Below are 21,374 nucleotides of genomic sequence, written 5' to 3' on the forward strand. Positions count from 1 at the left end.
CTGTATACATAGATCAAAAGCATGAAATTCTGAGGATTCAACTCCTTAAAAGACTGGTTTGCTGAACTGTTCCAGAATATATTGCCTTTCAAGAGAGTGCTCTGATCACTATTCTGCAGGCAGGTGGCTTCTTTCTCTGTCCTGCTGAAGCTGGATTGCTGATCAAAAGGCATCCATGCATTCCTGTGTCCAGAAAGAAGAAACAAGCAAAAAAGCCTGTGACTGTTGTCCAGTGAAAGGAAGAATGGGAGAGTCTGTCTTCTGTATCCTGTTTCAGAGACTCTGGATGAAGTGCAGCAATGGCAGTACAGCAGAGACCATTCTTATAATCTAATATTTAGAAAGGAAAAAAAAAAACAAAAACCAAAACCCAAACCAAACAAAAAATCAACATTAAAAAAAACAGAATTGAAGAGGATTTTTTTCCAACAAATTGATTTTATGACCTTTTCACTAAATTTGTATCACCCACTGTCAGCTGTCCTACGCAGTCATGGCTGGCTAGACTAGAAACACATAGAAGGTGATACCAATTTGCCAAGACAAAAACTATTTCAGGGAAGGTGCCAGCAAACAACAAAGATGATCATAGACCATTGTCCCAGCCTTTGTCCTTATACCATTGTGTTTACCGATCTTGTTGAAGAAGGCCAGAGAGCCTAACAATAAGTTCTCCCAGTGAATGCGAGCAAGAGGCCCAAAATATTGTTCAAATCAAACACCCTGCCAGGCTTTTAGGAGCAGGAAAGACTGTGTAGAGACAGGAGAAAACAGGTAAAGGGGCTGACATACCATATGTCCTCTAGTGTCATTGACCTTTGACAAGAGCATGATATCCTACAGGCAATAGCCAGGCAGATGCTTTATCTACTGGGGAACAGAGGAAAGCCCAAAGCTCACATATCATAGAGAGCTGGTCTTCTGTGCTTCCCAGGAGCAATTTAGCTCTAGCAGCATATTAGTAAGAGCTGAGTGATGTTCTTCTTCCTGTTACAGGCCATGTTCAGCTCCCAGATATTTGGGCTTTACAAAAATCTCTCAAATTAATTTCTTTATTCAGCCTAGGCAGCATGAGGTAGCAGGTTTTTGCATTTCTGAAACTACCTTTAAGAAAGAATTAGCAAACTCTAATATTCTGAAGTCCTTGAATTTCCTAATTTTTACATTTTAAGAACTGAGTAATTTGCAGTGTAACACAAGTTGGCATTTATGGGTCACAAGCAGCATCACACTAACATGTGGTTTGTGGAACGGGGATGTCTTTCAGGTGTAAGAGGTGATCCAGGCTTTCCAGGTGTTTCTGGACTACAGGGAGACCCAGGAGAAGAGGGAGATCGTGGGCTGCCTGGTCTTCCTGGATTTTCTGATGGTAATATCCCAGCAACAGATGTTCCAACAGCTTAACTTTATAGCGAGTTTCAACTGATACATGATACATGTGGGCAGTTTATGTTTGGACTGTGGATCGTGCAGTGCAGAGTGGTAGATAACTGCTGGGACAAAAAAACAGAGAAGCATTTTCCTCCAGCCTTGAGGAAGCTCTGAAGAAACAACTGGAGATGATGACGGAAACTTGCTTCAGTAACTCCTGTAGATTTGCTCAAGTGAAAAGTGCAGTTACCATTTTTACTCTATGCTAAATATCTCAATTTTTCCTTGCATGCTAGATGCAGTTGCATGAATTTTCCCTTACGCTCCATTACAGCTTTTTGAGCACTGTTGTTAAGAAATTGTTTTGAACTTCTTCCCTGCTTCTGTTCCAGCGGATGGGGATAAGCCAGGCTTACCTGGAGAAATGGGACCAAAAGGTGAAAAAGGTGAATCAGGATCTCCTGCTTATCAGGCAGGCCCGCCTGGCTTTCCGGGTAAACATGGCACACCAGGACTCCGTGGTCCACCTGGTCCTGCTGGAGCTCCTGGTAAGTGCATAAAGAGAGATGACGAGAACTCACAGGAACATCTGTGCTTATTTTAAATACAGTGGTTGGCAAGGCAAAATGAGAAAGTAGATGGAAGCAATGGAAATGAAATGAAATGACAGAAATGAAATTAAATTAAATGGTGTGTCAGCAAGGATGCACAGGAAAGAGGTGTTGTGCACTCTTTCAATGAAGGAAAGGTTTCCATTGATTTTAGACATTCCTGGTGAAATTTGAAACAAAAGGTCTGTTTGGGGTTAGGGGAGAGATATGAGTGTCAAGGAGTGCCTGAGAGAGCTGAATTTCTTCTTCATCCTGGAGAAGAGAAAGCTAAGGGGAATATTACTGCTACTTTCCCTTATCTCCCAGGAGGTCATAGGGAAAATGGAACCAGATGTTTCACTAAGGAGCACAGCAACAGAGCAAGAAGCAATGGTGACGAGCTGCAACAAAGGAAGTTCTGCTTAGATATTAGGAAAACCTTTTTCACCATGAGAGTGGTCAGACACTAACGCGTTGCTCAGAGAGATTGTAGACTCTCCATCTTAGGAGATACTCAGCATTTAGCTGGACATGGTCCTGAACAAATTACTGCAACTTTGAGGCTGGCCCTGCTTTGAGCAGAGGGTCGGACCAGGTGACCTCCACAGGCCACTTCTGACTGAGACTGTGCTGTGAAAAGCAGAACACTGCAGTGCAAGAGCAGTAGAGAAAATGGTGTGCAAGAGGTGATCCAGTGCAGGCAGCCTGTGGTACTGCAGAGTTAGTTGTGCTGAGAGAGAGAAGCTCAAGGAATTCAAGATGAGAAAGAGCAAAGAATGGCAAGGATCATCTGCCGCTGCAGATGGAAGTAGCTAAGAAAGTGTGTGGGAAGCTGTGAGAAGAGGTAGAGAGGAAGAGAGTAGGGGGTAGATAATAACAGGTTGGGTTAGACAGTAAATTCCATTAGGGAGAACAGAAAAGGGCAGATGCAGTACAGCTCAAAGGAATAGGAAGGAAAGAGAATAAAAGTAAATCTACAGTAGATTAATTGCTATTTTTATTTAATTTCTAGGTGCTCTCTTTGGATTAAAAGGACAGGAGGGGACACCGGGCAGATTTGGCATACAAGGTTTCCCTGGGCCGAGAGGACAAAAAGGACCTAAAGGTAAGTTGCAACAGATAACTCAATAGGTGTTATGATAACAGGTAACAGATGCTGTTGTAAGCAGCATTGTGTAAAGCTTCCATTGTGTTCATTCTGAGTTCATAGAGCTATGACGTGCTCTGGGGCTAACACGAGGAAGCATTATGTTAGCTTCTTGTAACAAAAAAACAAACAAAAAAAAAGAGGAAGTATTTCTCTCAAGTATTTCAGAAACTACTCAAGTATTCTCAAGTCTACATATAAAATGGATATAGCTGAACATCCATTTCATGGTGACAGACCATTCTTTCTTCTCTTTCCAATTCCTTCCTTAGGTGAAGAAGGAGATTGCAGTACATGCCTTTTGGATGAGGAAAGGAGAAGGGGCTCTACTGGTCCCCCTGGCCCTCCTGGCTTTCCAGGAACTCCTGGCCAGCCTGGGAGGAAAGGAGAACCTGGTGATCAAGGGCCACATGGTATTCCTGGCTACCCTGGAGCAAAAGTGAGATAATTATCTCTTTATTATCTCTTTATTGCATAGTTTTATATGCCTACTAGAAAACAAACAAAACCAAAACCAAACCAAACGAACAAAAAACCCCACATGAAAAAACAATCTAGAACCACACAAGAAAACAGTCCAGGCTGTTCTCCATGGAAAAATGCTAAAAAGTATGATTTCTTTCTTTCTGTGCCATTTCAGTTGCTTTCAGATTGCTACAAAATACTGAAAGCAAAGAATTGCTAGGATGGAAGTGAAAATATGCAGTTTTAGGAAAAGTGAAAGATTTCCATGTAATCCAAGGTCCACTTCCAATTTAAACAATGCTACTGTACTACTGAGTAAGACCTGACCATCTGGAAGGGTAACAATTCCAGTAATAACTTATGGTTGCTAATAAGACACTATGTCAAACTGATGAAATGCAAGGTTCTTGTTTACAATACATTAAGTCTTCCTAAAAACCAGAATTCAATAACCCCAAGAAAAGAGCTTTGCTTATAATCACTTGCTTGTTTCTTACACTGAGAGGTGCTGTACTGTGTGGTATGCCAATTGCATTGTGGTTCCTTGCAGTCAGAACTGACTTCAGGAAATCACATCTCTTGAGGTTTTAGAATAAAATTTTTGTAAATCTGACCCAAAACTGATTTTGTTTATGCAACGATGTCAGAGCAAACATAATGTTTTCATTTAGTGCTTTAGGCTTTTCTGAACATCTAAAGATGATGCTACTTTTCAGCCCTATAATAGTGTTGTGAATCACAATCCATTGCCAGCTATGAGGCTGTCCTCTTCTGTAGTGGTGGGCAGGGAGAATTGCAGGTCAATATAACAGTGTTGTTTCCATGGTGCCAAAGAGTTGCTTGCTGCATTTTCTTTAATGGTTAAAACTGAGTAATTTAGCATAGAATCACAGAATCAACCAGGTTGGAAAAGACCTCTAAGATCATCAGGTCCAACTGCTATGCAGAACTGCCCATCCCACCACTAAACCATGTCACTGAGGGCAAATTTGTCTCCCCTCGTGGCTGCCCTTCATGATCTTCACTCAGAGTCACCCCTCATCTCCTCTCAACATCTCCCCTCATGACTGCCCCTCATGATCTCCACTCACAGGAACCCCTCATCTACCCCCCATAGTGGCCTACTCTGTATAGCTGCCAACCCTCCTCCTCACAGCTATCCTTTATCTCCCCTCAAGATCTCCCCACATGGCCACCCCTCATGGCCCACAGCCACCCCTGCCCCCTCATGATCTCCCCTCAACCCTCAAGGCCATCTCTCCTGCATCCTCACACCTTCCCCTCATGACTGCCCCTCTGGATCTCCCCTCACAACTGCCCCTCACAGGCTTCCCCTCACAGCTGCCCCTCACAGGCTCATCTCATGCCTGCCCCTCTCTCCTTACTCCTGCCCCTCCTCTCCCCTCATGATCTTCCTTATCCAATACTCAAAGGGAAGAGGGAGAAGACAAGTGGAGGAATAATGGTGATACACTGTGCATAGTGTGATTAACTTGTTAGATTAAGCCAAAGCCTCTTTTGAGACTGTGTTTGAGTCAGCTAGGGTTTGGAGAAAGTGTGTCCTAGAACAGAGAAGAGCAAGCACTGGGTGTGGAGCCAAAGTAGTGGTGTTGGTGAAGATCTGTTTGGCTTCTGGTCCATTTTGTTTTGTAGGGAGCTTTATCCTGTCAGGGTTTCTGTGCAAACATGGATTGCCTTCATGTTGCCAAATGTCTGAAGCTTCAGTAAAGTCCACTGACACTTTGGAGAGGGCAGACTAGTAACTTGCTCAACTTGGATGAGTAGGCATCAAGTGGAATGGCTTAACTGTGGGCCACTCAGTCCCTCATTCCACATAGTGAAATAGTAATGTTTTGAGTATTCTCCAATGCAGTTCTGCAGCTGCAGTCATCTGCAGGACTGCAGGTCATGAAAAGCCACAGCTCTCCCAGTGCTGTCCTCGTGCAGAAGCTCCCCTACCACGCCACAAAGACCTTGGTCCTAGTTAAAGCATATTAATAAACATTCTGGCACATACATGGGATTACTAAAGAAGAAATAATTTACAGAAGCTTTTCTGTTTCTTAAATGGTTCTGTTTCTTCTTTATTTCATTGCATGTAACACCAGGGTTTTTCGGGTCAACATGGATTTCCTGGTCCTAAAGGAGAAAAGGGAGATTCTTTATACATAACTACTAAAGGTAGAGTAAAAAAACAAAACAACTGATATCACCTGTATTTTGCTACTATTTATACCTTTCATGAGAGATTGATCTCACAATGGAAGGTCTTCTTTAGGCACCAAAGGAATTCGAGGAGATCCCGGGCTGCCTGGTATCAGAGGTGGAGATGGATTTCCAGGCAGAGATGGATTAGATGGTTTACCAGGACAGCCTGGCTTTCCGGTGAGCAGCAAATACAGCTAAACCATTTCCAGCACACTCAATTACAAATGCATTTAATTCTGAGGGGTTACAAGCACCGGGCTATCCTTCTCTCACAGATAATGATGCACAACTGGACTGGCTTGCTAGTTATTGATATATTCAAGATCAGGTTTACTCTCAGGGTTTTTAGAACAATCTTTCACTTTTATTTCTATTTTATTTGACCAACTACGTAGTAGTGTATGACCCATTGAGGCCAGCTTGTTATTTGTGATAAATAGTGGTTCATTAGTGACTCCTAACATTGTCTGAGAGATTCTGTGTGACTGAACTTCAGCAGTTTTGTTACAACAGAGTTAAAGAAAAGCAAAATTTATTACAATTTTACAGTCTCAAAATGTAGGTTGTGTCATCATATATATGCTTGATACCACCTCACCTAGCTAACTGCTCTTATGCATTACTTGAAGATAAGCCATATCATTCAATCTGGACTACAATGCTTTTTACTACCACTAAAGAGACTATTTTATATTACTTTGAGGATTGAAACATTTTATAATGATGTTTGTTAGATTCACTAGTGCAGAAATATCAGTAAAGGAACAGACAAATTAAAAATATGCCCCCATTTGGGCACAATTTTATATCAGCTTTTCTCAAGGTCTCAGAAGTAAATGCCACACTAGAACAAATCTAGTGATGCATGTGGATTCCCCAAAATCCACTTTCAGCTTTTCAGAAAGGGCAGTAAGCCACTCCACAGCAGTGATTCATTCATATTACCCAAGTGCCATTCATGGGCCAACATCTTTAGGGGAATGCATCCTCTAAGGCTCTCATGCCTTTTCTGACATGGAGTTTAAATTAAAATCAGATCATTTCAAAAATATTTTAGTTGCAATGTTGATTTAAAGAGCTGGGATGCAACATCTGAGGAGTTACTGCTTATGTTACTCACAAGCGTGGTTCAACTGTCTGAGTTTTTTTGTTTCTCAGCAAAGTGACCACATCCATTCACTTCCCCCAGGGTGATGCTGTCAGAGGTTTCCCCGGCGATCCTGGTTATCCAGGTGAATTAGGCCCAAAGGGCTTTCCAGGAGAAGCAGGCCTGCCAGGTGACGGATTTCCTGGTCCAAAAGGGTACCGGGGTCCTCCAGGTGACCAGGGACAAGATGGAAGCCCAGGACCTCCAGGTCTGCCTGGTCTGCCAGGAGAGCCTGGCCAACTAGGTAAGAGAAATAAATCGCAGTGTTTTACATCAAAGCCATGGGAAATCATTACTGAACTGTGTGAAGCATCTGTACAGCACATTGTTGAAAAGGTAGCATTTGGTGGGGGGTTATGTGAGTAAAAAGGGATTGCTTGTATTAGTTGTCCAGAAATATTAAAAAAGGAAATACTTCAAAAGTCCCAGTAGTTTTATGTCAGGTATTAAAATAGTATGAACGAATGGGTTAGTGCCAGCAAGTAACATCTTTCAGATTTCAAGCAGTTGGTGGCAATGGAGCAATATCTTGCTATTGGAGCACTCACAGGTGATTTTCTTTGGTCTTCATCATCCAGCATAATCTGTTAACTGACCAGAGAAAATCATATATCCATCCTTCAGAGCTCTTGATAGTATCTCTGCAACTTCCAGCATAAGAATGACAGGGGTACATTCACAAGAGTTCAGGCTCACGGTTTTATTGCTCAACTTTGAAAAGCCAAGGCAGGCACCTGCCAGCCCTACACAGTGTATGAGACATGTAGCCTCCTAACTATGACAGGGTTAGGTTTCAGGCATGAATTGAATTAATACATGGATAGAGAGTTCCAGTATAACAAATAGTTTGTGTTGTATGTATGCATAATATGTAAGTGAATACATTATTTGATGTTGTAATAGACATTTTGGTTGGAATTGAGAGCACTTTACAATGTTTCTCTTTTAAATAATAACTGCCTTTTACCATTTTTTTGCTCATAGACTGTGGGCAGGTCACTGAAGACTTTTCTAGAGGAGATGGAACTGAGCCAATATGGTCAGGTACTGTATGTACAAACTGCTTGATTATATTTTAAAATTTAGTCTTACACTGCTCTTCTGGCTTGATTCTTTCCGGTGATTGTTTTGGATGTTCCTATTTGTAAAGTATTTGAACTTCAGGTCACAAATAACCATGCACATACTGTACATATCTTTAAAGCAATTTAATTAAATTGAACATATTCTAAAAGTATTGCAGTTTTAGCTGTGCTGTTCAGAAATTCTTTATTTCATTGCTCCTGAGTGTTTGTTGTGACAAAATAATGGTTGCCATGCACTCTATAACAACAGTCCCAGAAATTAGATGTCCAAGAAAATTTAAACAACTTTTTTTAAGGAACTTTGAGTGAAGGTTTTCAGTACAACTTGACATATAAAGAAAAAAAAAAAAAACTTCATTTGTACCAAAATTTATCTGATTGCTTCAGGAGTCTAAATTGCCCACAGGGAAACAAAGTTTCTCTGTTATTCTGAAAAATAGTCATCCATGAGGTTTGACTGCCCTTCCCATACCAGTCTAACTGGAGCAAGCCACCATAGCCCCTGGGAAATAGACAGAAGAGCAACTTGAGTGCTCTCCTGAAAATGCCACCTATGACCAATTTTTTTTTTTCATGAAGAATAAAATATTTTTTAATATTAGGGTTTTGCCTGTTAATTTCATTCACTTGCTTTAATGATGTTGTCTCAACTGCAGGCACAGAGTTGATGAGTGGCAATGCATGAGCACCATACAGTGTGACTAACCAGCCCTCTTTGCTTGCAGGTGCAGGCTGTGTGAGGCCACCACAGGGATCCCGAGGAAATCCAGGACTGCCAGGAGCCACAGGTAACATTTTGCTTTCACCTTTCTTTTGCACATGTACTATGTTTTGAGGAAGATCTTGACAGATCAATTAATGTTGAACCTTAGGAGGCAGTGAGTTTTAGAAATTCCAAGGGAGGACAATGTTAACTTAAAGCCAGCAGAGAGACCTAAGCAGTGTGAAGCCTAGGTGGCTGCACTGTTCCTGAGCTAATTCTGCCTTTGCGAATGAGTGTCAGCCATTAGCAAATGAAGACAGAAAGGACAGCCCGTTTCCTGTCCTCCACTGCAAGTGAGTGAAGGTGTACAGAAGGAATCTACAGGCTTATAGGTAGAAAGTATACTGAGGTCTCCCAGAGCTGACTGGACATTCACATGGAAATTCCTGTCCTCTGGGAGCAGGTTGATAAAAGATTGCAGTGGAGATCTGTGTCAGTTCCTTCTTAATATTCCTCCTCTTGTGATATACAGAGCGCTTTCAGCGAGTGTGAGCCTGAAATCTTTAATGCAGCTCAGTGTAATGGGCCAGGCTGTCTGAAGCAATGCAGTTGCACTGTCTGTAGCTGCACACACCTTCCTTGCAAAGCTGGTCTATCCTAGCCCAGAGGGACCATCTGGCAATCCTGGGCCTCCCCGGCACTGAGGGTTCCACATCTCTTTCCAAAAGGAAGAGGAAATGGTGCAGGGGACAGGGTCTGAAGGACTGTGTGAGATGAAATTGAGAGAAACACAGACAAGGATGCTGATTAGTCGTAACTATTGACCTTGAAGAGGGAACCTTCACTGGTAGTTTCTATAAGCTTATGTTCCTATAAGCTTATATGCTCCCAACCAAAGCAATAAAGCTGTTTTTCAGTGAATCCTCACAACCAGCTGGTAAAGGTTCTGACAGAAACTATAACTGGGTCTTTCAGAGCTTGATAAATGTAAAATTCTTGATGTAGCTATTCTTGTGCCTCCATGCTTTAGCCAGTGTCAGAGATACGGGCTATAAATTTTAGTGTTGAGTGTTTGGGGTTTTTTTCCAGCATAAGGTTTATTATGGCATGCATGGATTGATGGATCGATTTATCACAGACTAATGGATTCTAAAAGGGAACATTTGATCCCTGTTCAAAGATGATGTGTATCTCTAACCTATGTTTCCTTAGTCCTTAATGCCTTACTTTGTTGTTAGGATCAGTGCTTCTGAAGGTTGTTTTCTTTGCCATCTTTGTAATTTTTTTTCTTTTTTTTTTTTTACTTTGATGATTTGTTTATTCTTTCATTCATATGGTTTTTATTTCAGTGAATACAGTCAGATTTAACTCCTAGCTGTAAGACTGTTGTAAAACAAGTGACACTGTTTTCATGTGGTCTATATTTTGTATTTTTGGTTAGCTCTTTAACAACTCTTTGTCTGTGTCAGCTTTTATGTTCTAGCAATTTTAAGATTTGTTTTTCCTCCCTTCCCTCCAAAAACTGAAAAAGGTCCCTTGCTGAGCCCAGGGCAGAACTCTGTTTATAACCACCTTTCAGCCTGAGTGAGTCCTGAAGCTGGAAACCCAGTGGGAACAGGACACATTTTACAACTTTTCACGGCTTCTTGTTGCCATATATGTGTCAATCTAGTTTCCTGGGTCATTATACCTACCCACATTCTCTGGACTGACTCAAAAGCACCAACACCTCCTTTACACTATTTTCATTGTCTCCTTAGAGTGATGTGGTTTTATCCACAAGTTTTCCTGCCTTCTTGTCAGCCAGGATGGAGCTCTGCTATAGGCAGTCAAGTCTCTCAGTGTACAAGGTGCTGATGGCACCCAGTATATCAAGCAAGGAGTCATCTTTATAGTCTCACACTCTCATGTCCCTTTAAAATTCCTGGCAACATAGACAGCCCACCCTAATTTACATCCTTGTTATTCAGTAGTCTCAAGACCTACGTGACCGCTGTGGAATAAAATGTTTAAGTTTTCTGTTTCAAATGTACAGCTAAAGAGCTTGCAAACTAAACACTGGTCTAAAATAAAAACCTTTTCCTACTACTGTTTGGCATAACATGTTAACAGCAGCTAACACTGCATAATGAGTTACTGAAATAAGCAGTAAGCAGTAGTTGCATTCTCTATCTGCTGCCTTCTTTCTCTAGAATGGCTTTTTAATTAGTGCAATACTGAACAGAATGAATGAAGTCAGTTATTACACATGGGAAACAGGACTAAGATGCTATTTTGGTAAGAGGCATATTAGAATTTTTCACTGAGACCTGAAAGCCTAGGATTTTTCCATTTAATTGCTTTCTGAGAAGTTATTGTTCATATAAGAGAGAGAACAATAGTCCTGTATGGGACTGGGAAAATGCTATTCATGCTGCATTGTCTGTTTATGTGCACCTTAATTGCGGTCTTTTTAAAGGTTTTCTTCTCCCCTTCACAAATAACAGCTAGAACTGCAAAAATTATAGTTAAATAATGGAAATTCAGAAAACTGAAGTGGAAAAAGTATCAAAATTCAAGTGGTGTTTTCTTTGGTTTCTCAGAGATAGAAATTTGCTTTCAGTGTAATAAAGAAATGAGTTGTAATTCATGGTGATGCTAAGCAACCACACTTAAAATGTTAAAGCATTTTGTTGACCTTCAAGCTGGAGATGGGAACTTAAAGAGTTTGAGGAGCTCAGGAAGGTAGGGAAACAAAGCGCTCCACAGGAATTATTTTCAAAGAAAGAGCTTTACCAAATAATCTTGATCTTGGAATACAATGAATTAATGTAGTAAATACAGTGAATCATGTAGTAAAACTATTGCAAAAAAATAAATATGTATAATTTTACAAACTTAAGAATCTTTTGCAATGCTTGCAGGTGTTCAGTGTTGAGAAACAGTAATATTTGTCCTTACCCAAATGTCAAATACTACAGTACAAGGAAGTGAGGTCTAACTTTACTAGTCAGGAGGTAACTCGGTATGAACATGAGTTCAGTGCCAGAAAAATACTTTTTCAGGGCTCAGCCCTGCTTTTACTATCAAAACTATACATCTGTACAGTCATAAATATAGTGAGTAGTTACTTTGTATTCTGCTTCCAGGATGATTAGATCTAACCTTTAGCCTTACATTTCTGTTTTGTGGTTATCTAAACCATTCTGCTCTTTTTCTGTGCTCAGTTTAGCCAGGAAGGGAAAAATTTGTTCCTCCTACAGCATCTCCTCTGCACCTGTTTCCGTTGAACATTCTTCTTTGACATTGCCTTTGACTTCAAGATAAAAGCCTTAATTTATAAAATATTAAAAGTCTGTGAGCCTAGTCATTTTCATCTGGTAGTCTCCATATCATTAGTCTTTAAGTCAGGTTAATCCATGTTTGTAAGAGCACTCAGCCTAGATTTTTGGCCATGTCTTGGGATCTTGAATACTGCTAAAGAGCTATGGTATAGTCCCATTAAATTAAAAAAGTTTCATCTTTGCATCCAGAAACACATCATGGTGATATTTACCACTACCTTTTCTTATATGCACATTTCTGGTTTGTTTGTTCAGAACAAAATTTCATACTTTCTTTCATATAATTTAGGTGCAAAAGGTGCAAGAGGATTCCCAGGTGATCCAGGTCCAGTGGGATTCCCAGGGCTAAATGGTACACGAGGTGATCCAGGTCGGGAAGGTTTACCAGGTCCTCCAGGTATCTTGAAATAACTTGTCATTCTTTATATACTTTTGACCTCTTCACTACAGTTACTGAACACAGCAACTTGGTTCCAGATACATTTTCATTTATCTTCCCTTCCATGTTCAAACAATAAACTATTATAAAAAAACGCTATTTTTCAAATCCAAAAGGATTTCCTGCAACTTCTGTAATAATGAGAATGAGAGTAACACAGACACCAACCTTTTAAAATCTGCTTTATAGTGCAAAATTGTGAATGTGTCAGTAAAAGTCCATAAAATTCACATAGAAATAAATTCAGGAACAAGATATTTCAGATTCCAAGTGGAATATACTCAGAATGATGATGCATAAAGTAGGAAAACACTAGTATTAGTATTTCTATATAACTGCCAATTTCCACATTTGGTTGAATGTTCTTATAAATGCCACATAGTTTAAAAGCATGTATGTATGTATATATATAAACACTTTGATTCTGCATGTTTCTGCTAAGAACTAGGGGAAATTACAGTAATATAAAAGGTGTAATGGTGCACCTAGGACATGAACTCCAACATTTATAGTGAACCTGTGATGCCTACTCCCTGTTTTATTTGTAGGTTTTACTGGGCCCAGGGGAGACAGGGGCCCAAACGGTCTACCTGGACTGCAGGGACACCCAGGCCTCACAGGAAAATCTGGTGCTCCAGGAGCCACAGGACTGAAGGGGTTACCTGGCGACGCTTTAGGTGCTGCAGCAGGTTCCCGAGGGGATGTTGGGCTTCCTGGTTTTCCGGGTTTGAAAGGCTTGCCAGGAGATCAAGGAGTACCAGGAGTTAGAGGTAAAACTACTTTAAATAAAGAAATGTTTAAGTAAGAGTATGATATAAATGTAGGCAAATTATAGGAATGTGAGAGTAGTAAGAGACTGTCTTGGGATGTGTTGGAGGTACTGATGACCCCAGTATCAAATCCCAGGGCCTGATGATCTCCCATCACTTTACTATCAAGTGTTACCAATATGCTGATTACCCTTTTGCCCCGTTGTGGGAGTGAGAAAGAGTAGTAATTGTGTGACGAGCTTAAAGCAAGGAGGTCTATCACAGGAGCCTGTTTGGGAGACTTTTCTTACAATTTTCAATGCAAAGAAAAGAAGAGCGTCATCTTACTAAGCTTTTTGAAGTGAAGAGAACTGGTTTCACCTTCAGTAGAGCCACAGAGTGAAAAAAAGATGAAGACAGCTCTGTGGCACTTGGCAAGTTTGAAAAAAGGCAGAAAACATCACTATGAAAAGGGGAAGAAACTCAAGGTAAAACATGAATTGAAAGGGAAAGAAAATTGTGTGACTGTACCTTCTTCCTAAGCATTTCTGTAGAACTAAGTTTTTAGAAATAACAAAAAGCATGGATAAAAGAAAAAACATTAGTAGTTTGTCTCTTCTTAATTTATTTTACAGTTCTGAAAGAATGACTCCAAAAGAAAAGCATGTGAATTTTTTGTATGTGATGAGGGTTTTTAGTTTGACATGAAGTGACTAGTGCTTCCTCTGTATCATCTATGCCACTTACATTACTAGCCCCTCAGAACAAAGAGGTAAATCCTGTATTCTGTTGTTGAGAAGAAAACTCACCTTATGTGACCTTAGTTATAAAAGCACACTTAACTATAGTCAAGGCAATGGACCCACACTGACGTAAAACCTGAATAAAGAGAAGCAGATCCACTCAGCCTAGATGTTAAGTGCCATTTACTTTTGAGGTCTTCTATGCTTCTGCATTTCCAATCTGAATATAAAGCAGGAATTAGGTTTTAAATCTTGGACACCCCCTTTGCTTTTACCTTGTAGAGATGTAAATTTTCACCAAGTGCACTAAGTCATGTCAAGACCTTTTTGCATAAGAATTTGTATGAATCTTGTAACAATGCCTTGTAATGACCTCACTTGAAGATTTCTGAACAATAACCCCAAACCAGAACCTATCTGCCTTAAATATTCTGATTCCTGCCTATCATATTTTACAGAAGATATAGAACATTATTTCAGTGGTTCAGTCAGCTGCTTGATTTGATTCTTACAAAGATATATGTGATAAAGAGAGAGATCAGGAATTACAGAATTACTGGGGTTAAATTTGGAAGAGACCTGCCCCATCTATATCCGCCCAGTGCCAAACTGTTTCCATTCTTCTGGAAGAGCCAGTCAACCTTTCCAATACAAACATTGAGATCAGTATTGGTAATGTGAATTATTTTAAAACTAACGAGTGGTCTTTTAATTTGCTTTTCCTGCTCTCAGGAAAAACATACCCTGAAAGACTAGTGCATACACAGAAGTGGTGATAATAAGCTCTCTAGATACTTATGCTCTCTAATGCATGATTATGGTATTTTAGGAGCGGATGGTATCCCAGGTTTGCCAGGACCCAAAGGAGAGCCAGGACCACAAGGTCTCCCTGGTTTGATGGGATTGCCAGGAACTCCAGGAACACGTGGATTCCCAGGGCCACCAGGAAACCCTGGACCAGATGGCGGACCTGGTTCTCAAGGACCTATTGGTGAGGAAATATTGCTCTCCTGTGTCCCTCCTCCTGCCAGTTCTCTGTGGCAGGACAGCTGTATGGTTTCCACAGCAGAAAGTTAAGCTTGGGATTGTGGCACATGCCATGCTTTTGTTCCCAGCCAGAGAAATGACAGTAATAATGTAGACAATGTGTCTGCAAATTGTACTGGTATCAGAGGTGGAAAGCAGGGGTGATGATGATCCTCGCTGGCAGAGCTGCTGCTTTTAGTTGTACAGCCACCTACCAAGCCAGGTCAGAGCTTGCTGGTGGCAGACTGGGAGAATGGAGCTACCAAATGGGGGAGTAGTTATGGAAGAAATTCCTAAAAAGGAGGGAAAGGTCCTATTGGGAGTGGGTACAGGACCAAGCTGATAGCAAGAGTGGTTTGCTTTGTCTTTGTAATCATGTCTGCAGTCCTTTTCTGAAAAAAATGCTAATGTTCTCCCCTCAACACAAAGCTGGTAGGACAGCAGTTTTCTCCCCCTTGAGCTACCTTGTGTGAAAATCATCATGTATGTCCAAACACTTTTTAATCTCCCTATTCTCACGTTCACATGGCAGGTCCACCTGGTGCTAGGGGAGAAGATGGTGAGCAAGGTTTTCCTGGCCCTGTGGGCATGAAAGGTCTGTCTGGTGACAAAGGCGAAACAGGTTATCCGGGATTACAAGGTGTGCCTGGTGTGACTGGTCCCCCTGGCATAAGTGGAATGGATGGTTTTCCAGGAGACAAAGGTGAGCTCTGCAAGCTGCTTTGAAAAAAGTAGTGTTGCCTATACCAGTTCTGTGCTGAGATGAACAAGACACCTTCTCTGCTGGGCTACATGTTTAAAATGGAAGAATTAGGATCATGTGCCTAATATATTCCAAAATCACTGTTATCCCCTGTGTTGTGCTTGGCAAAATGCTAGCTTCTGACGTGCAGCCCTACTCAGAAGGGAAGTGGCTGTTTTACTTCTCCTTTTAAAAATTCCACAGTATTTACTCAGTTTTCTGTCCAGAAGTCTTTCTCTTGTCCCAGTCCCTCTGGCTGTCAATGAAATTAGAGATTTTACCCAAACCTTTGCTTGGAAGTTTTTTAAAGCTGGCTGTTTTATACTGAGCAATGCCACACACAAGACCTCGATGTTGACTTTTACCAGGATACTAATCTTATGTATTGAGAAGGTGAGATTTTCACCTGCCAGTCCCAAAAATGCTATGCATAATGCAAATTACCTACATTTCTCAGGGATTACAGGGATTTTCAACAGTATTGAACTCCATGTGAAGCCCAGTCAAAGGTGGAGAAAGGAGGGGGACATGCCTATGAATGCATGTTAAAATTTCACCAGTTGGAAATACAAGGTTTTTTTTCTAATACAACTCTGGAGTACTGATCACCTCTCATTTGAGAGGAATTCAGATCTGTATGTTAGCATGCCCTGTGTAAAAGAGCATCCTCTTGTTTGGAGAAAAGAAGTGTGGGATTTTGTAGTGAGAAAGGGTCAGCCAGTACTAAACCTAAGATTTGTGTCTCTACATGTAGAACAGGCTGACTAAAAACCTTGTATGCAACTAGTTACCTTTCTCTAGCTTACATGTAGGAGAGTGGCTAAACTTTCAGAAGTCATTAAGTTCTGGTCATCTCTACAACATCTTCTAGCCAGTTTCAGCAGTTCAATGTGCCCCTGCTCTTTACCTTGGGTGCCTGACCCAGAGCTGCAGATTGACCTAGACATCAAGGCATACAAAAATACATACTGCTGCACAGTTTTTGCACCACTCTGGTCATGTGATGCTTAGTTTGCAGAAATCTGAGTGAGGTAACAGTTCTCTTCCCTTTCTTTCTTTAAAGGTGCAAGAGGTTCACCTGGCATTGGTGGTTTCAAAGGAATGACAGGCCTAAAAGGAAGACCGGGCATCAAGGGAATCAAAGGAGAATTTGGCCCACTGGGGGCTCAGGGCGATAAAGGCTCACAAGGAGCACGTGGTTTTAAAGGTATTTGCTTATGGGTGGTACCAGTGTGTTTGCTTTTCACATCTGGAGAACAATTTTACAAGGACACAAAGACAATGAAGACACATTTTTCACATGGTAAATTTAGCTCAGACATTCCTCCACCTATTTCACACATGGGCCTCTGGCTGAGAGGCCTGAGTTTTAGGCTCAGGGAAAAGTTACTTCTTTGTGAATCTTTACACATTTAAGGTTGAAGACAGACATCTCATTATTCAGCTGAGCTCAGATAGTGGCACTGCTGGGCATATGCAGAGCTTAACAGAGCCTTTTCTCAGGAAGAGTAAAGGTGTTTGAGGGAAAAAGATTCAGATTTTCTCCAGTTGCACTGTAAAGGTACTTAAATACTCAGAACAACAAGCAATTAAGTAGTTAAAATTCAGTAAAGTTTCAGCTGATATCATCAGTGAAATTAAAAGTGTAACTGAGTCCTCTTTTCTTTGTGCTCTTTACCACAAAACGAGAATGTTCTTTCTAGGGACGCTGAGATAGGTACTTCAGAAAATCTAGTCTGCAATTTAAACGTTGCAAAACAATGCTCCCAGTAATACAGGGGAGGTATGAGCAAAGGGCAAGTGTGAAAACAGCCCCTGCAACGAGAAGTGCAAATATACTTCTTGGTGAAGAAATATAAGATGGTGTATGATCATAGGAGACAAGTCTGGGTGGATGGCCTGTCTCTGCATCCCACAAAGAACTAAAGACACTCATGAAGTCAGTCTCTTCAGGTCCTTTATTCACAATATTATTTACTGTTGTCACCCGTAACCTTCAAATCAAGAAAAGGAACAAAATAACTGGTAACAAATCCAAACACTTTCTTTTGCCCAGGACATTTGACAGAGTTTCACTTTCACTGGAACTAACCTACTTTTCTGTGCATTCTCCAGTGTGCTTTTTGGTTTCTTATAAACACATGATACTTAACTGAACTGCTGAGAGGTAAATTATCTATCACAAAGGAGTTTGGGTCCAGCTTCACAGGACTGCATGTACAAAAGTTTAACGCAGTTTTTGTGGGATTTTTAATGCTTGACTGCACTGATGCCACGTCGTATTGAGACAGGTCAATACAACATGGATTTTCCTTAGTTTGTGCAAAATTATCTATTAAACCCTTTTTGCTAAATTTACTCTTCTGCTTACTTTTCCACCACAGTGCCACTGACTAGCTATTTGTTACATGGTTGTTTTTTTACCTTTTAGGTGACCGTGGGGATCAAGGACCCCCAGGAGAACCCCCAAAGCTCAAGCCCAGCATGATGATGGAAGTTAAAGGTGAAAAAGGAGATGTTGGAGAAAGGGGCACAAAGGGATTCTTTGGCTTAAAAGGTCAGTGGTCACAGCAAAAAAAAAAAACCAAGCACATTCAGGATTATTGATTGGTGTCTTTCTTCAGTTACCATATTAAATATTCCCCACTCATTGTTCCACTGTGCTGCAGCCCCTCCCAGCAAAGTCTCTGACAGCAGAAGCTGAGCTTCTGGCTGCGTTTTACTGCATTTAGAGCCAAGGAAAGCTTTGTGGGGTTATGTTGTGATTGTGTGCCTCCTTTTTGTACTAAGACATTATGGTGACATGTTTTGAAAGCTTCTTATAAGCAACTGCATCTTAGCCTTCCTCTGCTTTAATAGTTTACGTCTTTTCTATTTTTCTTCTTTATTGTCTGCAGGTAGCAAGGGAATGCCAGGTGTTCCCGGAAAGACAGGCACTCCAGGGTCCCCTGGGCATCCCAGCTATGTGGCTGGTGTGAAAGGAGACATTGGCGCAAAAGGGCTGACAGGTCTGAAAGGGTATCCAGGTCCAGCCGGCTCTCCTGGCATCAGAGGTTTCCCTGGCACCACAGGAATCAGGGTGAGTTCATGCCCGTGAGGGAATAAAGGTGTCCTTGTGCTGGCATGCAGCTTCTCTAGGCAGTGGCTTTCACCCCTTGACATGCTGCTGAACAGCTATAGTGAAAAGATAAAAATGCAATAAAGATTTAATAATTAGGCCAAATATTTTTGCTTGGTCCCTCCAGTGTTCATCAAGTAGAGTCCTTTATCTTCTACTGGGAGACATCCAAATTTCAGGTGCCAGCTTTTTGCCAATGAGGGCCTACACAGTTCCTTCTAAAGGTCCTTGCAGACCTAGCTGTTGCTGTAGTTGTTGGTAAATTTTTTCTCAATTTTGAGCTTGCTCTTCCCTTTCTTCTGGGACTTACGGTACCACTGCCCAAAAATAATTCACTGTCACTCATCTAACAGTAAGAGTCTAAGAATCTCAGCTCATAGAGGATAATTCATTGTGGTTCACTTTGGATGCAAAATAAGTTACAATGGAAGAAATAGACTCTTCCAAAAAGCCTGACAGTAGACTCACATCATTTATGTAAGAGAGCCAAAACCTATGTTCCTTTCTCAGGTAGCATTGCCCTTAGATTTCAGTAGGACTTCTTCCCAACAAAGGTCTGCAGGACTCTTGTGGTATACCCCACCTGGCAACTAAGCACCACAGAGCTGCTCACTCACTTCCCCCAAAGCAGAATGAGGGAAGAGAATTGGAAGGGTAAAACTGAGAAAATTCATGGGTTTAAGAACTGATTAATAATTGAAATATAATAATTATTATAGTAATAGTTATGTAAAGGAAAATAACAACGAAAAAGTAATAAAACCCAAGAAATATGAGTGATGCAAATGCTCACCACCAGCCAACTGATGCCCAGCAGTGGCCCCCTGCCCAACCTTCCCCCAGCTTTACATGCTGAGCATGATGCCATATAGTCTGGGATACCCCTCTGATCAGTTGGGGTCAGCTGTCCTGGCTGTGTACCCCCCAGCCTCTTGTGCACCCCCAGCCTGCTTGCTGGTGCACTGAGAGGCAGAAAAGGCCTCAACTCTATGTAAGCACTCAGTAACTCAAACATCTCTCTGTTACCAACATGGTTTCCAGCACAAATCTAAAGCCATACCAGCTCCTGTGAAGAAAATTAACTCTACCCCAGCCAAAACCAGCACAAGGACTCACTACCATATATGTGCAATAGGATGTTCTCAATTTCAGACTTAGGGCTTTGCAAATACAATTTGTCCATTGGTTTTGTACTGGTTCGGTTAAACTGACTTCAGCCAAATTACTCTCTATAAAGGACTTCAGAAACTCAAAAATGGTAAATTTTATAACCTTTTTTCAATATTTCCAAACAGCACTGCCTAGAAAGTTGAATATATCCTCATCTCCACTAACTGATACCTGTTCTCAATTGTGTGACAGGGAGAAAAGGGTATGCCAGGAATTTCAGGCCGTTTTGGTACTCCTGGCTCACATGGTGAAATAGGTGAGTTAATTCTCTCATCTGAGCCCACTTTGTATTCATTGCTCATCAAATGCTCAGCATTAAGTTCTGAAGAGTCTTAGGGGGTCTTCAGTGTTAAAGAGCCTTCATACAGTCTTACAGAATGGTATTGTAGATGTGGGAGGCCGTGAAAAGTTTAATACTGTTAATTTCATGCAACATGTACTGTCCATGGATGAAGCCACCCATAGCGGGGAGGGTGGTTGTTCTAGAGACTTTATGTTTTTCCTTCTTTAATTTACTCCTCTTTTATTCTAGAAAGATAATAATTACTGAATTTTGCCTCAGAGATTGCAATTCATTCAAAACAACAGGAAATGCTGTTTAAATTAAAAGCATTACACTCGTGTTCTTTTTTGCTTGAAATAGGTGAGCGGGGAGATACTATAAACTTACCAGGAATGCCAGGCCTTAAAGGGGAAGTTGGTGTGCCAGGCTTAACAGGTATTAATTTCACAGTTGCTCTGCATGTATTACTTTTTTCACACTGAAGGCTACAGAGGGAGGGAGGGAGAGTTTACCATAGGCTTTTGGTGCCTGTTGAACCTGTATTCTTATGAGAGCTCCTGAAGAGGAAGTAATTATGGAAGATGGGATAGCAGAGCCAGGTCGATTTTGGATGGGGTTGGTTAGGTCATGTATTAAATTTTCCCTGTACATGCAGCACACTTGAACACCAGTGTCATGTTCCACATAATTTGGGGATTACTTTTAAAAACAAATTTAATGATGGTTTGGCCAGCATGCTGTAGACAACTGTTCATTCTCACAGATTATGCAAGCACCCTGACTAGAGGAATGTCTTTATGTGGCAAGATCAGGACCTATGAAGTAGCCAATTTCACATTATGCTTGTTAGCTTGTAGGATTGTACAGATTATTAAAAGAATATACTGGCTTCATGCTTTTTCAGGCACAAGAGGAAGCACAGGACAAAAAGGTGAAGGTGGCGATCCTGGTTCCCCTGGCATTGAAGGCCTTAAGGGCACTCAGGGTCTCCCTGGCACTGTGGGACAGGAAGGTAAAATACTCTTTTTAGAGCTCAGAAAAATAGAGATGTTTAAGAGGAGAAAG

The 21,374-nt window shown here is 41.1% G+C and overlaps 1 protein-coding gene across 1 annotated transcript in view; it reads left to right on the forward strand.

The window, feature by feature from the left end:
* COL4A2 (collagen type IV alpha 2 chain) overlaps positions 1-21,374 on the forward strand; it is a 140,894-nt gene that overhangs the window by 105,551 nt on the left and 13,969 nt on the right. Inside the window, exons 19-37 of the mRNA XM_031045558.2 lie at positions 1,268-1,369; positions 1,764-1,919; positions 2,974-3,066; positions 3,381-3,547; positions 5,682-5,754; positions 5,852-5,958; positions 6,971-7,172; positions 7,913-7,972; positions 8,739-8,801; positions 12,329-12,436; positions 13,027-13,248; positions 14,800-14,961; positions 15,529-15,699; positions 16,802-16,945; positions 18,170-18,295; positions 18,636-18,817; positions 20,219-20,282; positions 20,670-20,744; positions 21,214-21,321. Coding sequence (XP_030901418.2) covers positions 1,268-1,369; positions 1,764-1,919; positions 2,974-3,066; positions 3,381-3,547; positions 5,682-5,754; positions 5,852-5,958; positions 6,971-7,172; positions 7,913-7,972; positions 8,739-8,801; positions 12,329-12,436; positions 13,027-13,248; positions 14,800-14,961; positions 15,529-15,699; positions 16,802-16,945; positions 18,170-18,295; positions 18,636-18,817; positions 20,219-20,282; positions 20,670-20,744; positions 21,214-21,321 — 2,385 coding nt within the window. The remainder of the gene's footprint in view (positions 1-1,267; positions 1,370-1,763; positions 1,920-2,973; positions 3,067-3,380; positions 3,548-5,681; positions 5,755-5,851; positions 5,959-6,970; positions 7,173-7,912; positions 7,973-8,738; positions 8,802-12,328; positions 12,437-13,026; positions 13,249-14,799; positions 14,962-15,528; positions 15,700-16,801; positions 16,946-18,169; positions 18,296-18,635; positions 18,818-20,218; positions 20,283-20,669; positions 20,745-21,213; positions 21,322-21,374) is intronic.

Source organism: Melopsittacus undulatus, chromosome 2 (assembly GCF_012275295.1).
Source record: "Melopsittacus undulatus isolate bMelUnd1 chromosome 2, bMelUnd1.mat.Z, whole genome shotgun sequence".
Classification (NCBI taxonomy): domain Eukaryota; kingdom Metazoa; phylum Chordata; class Aves; order Psittaciformes; family Psittaculidae; genus Melopsittacus; species Melopsittacus undulatus.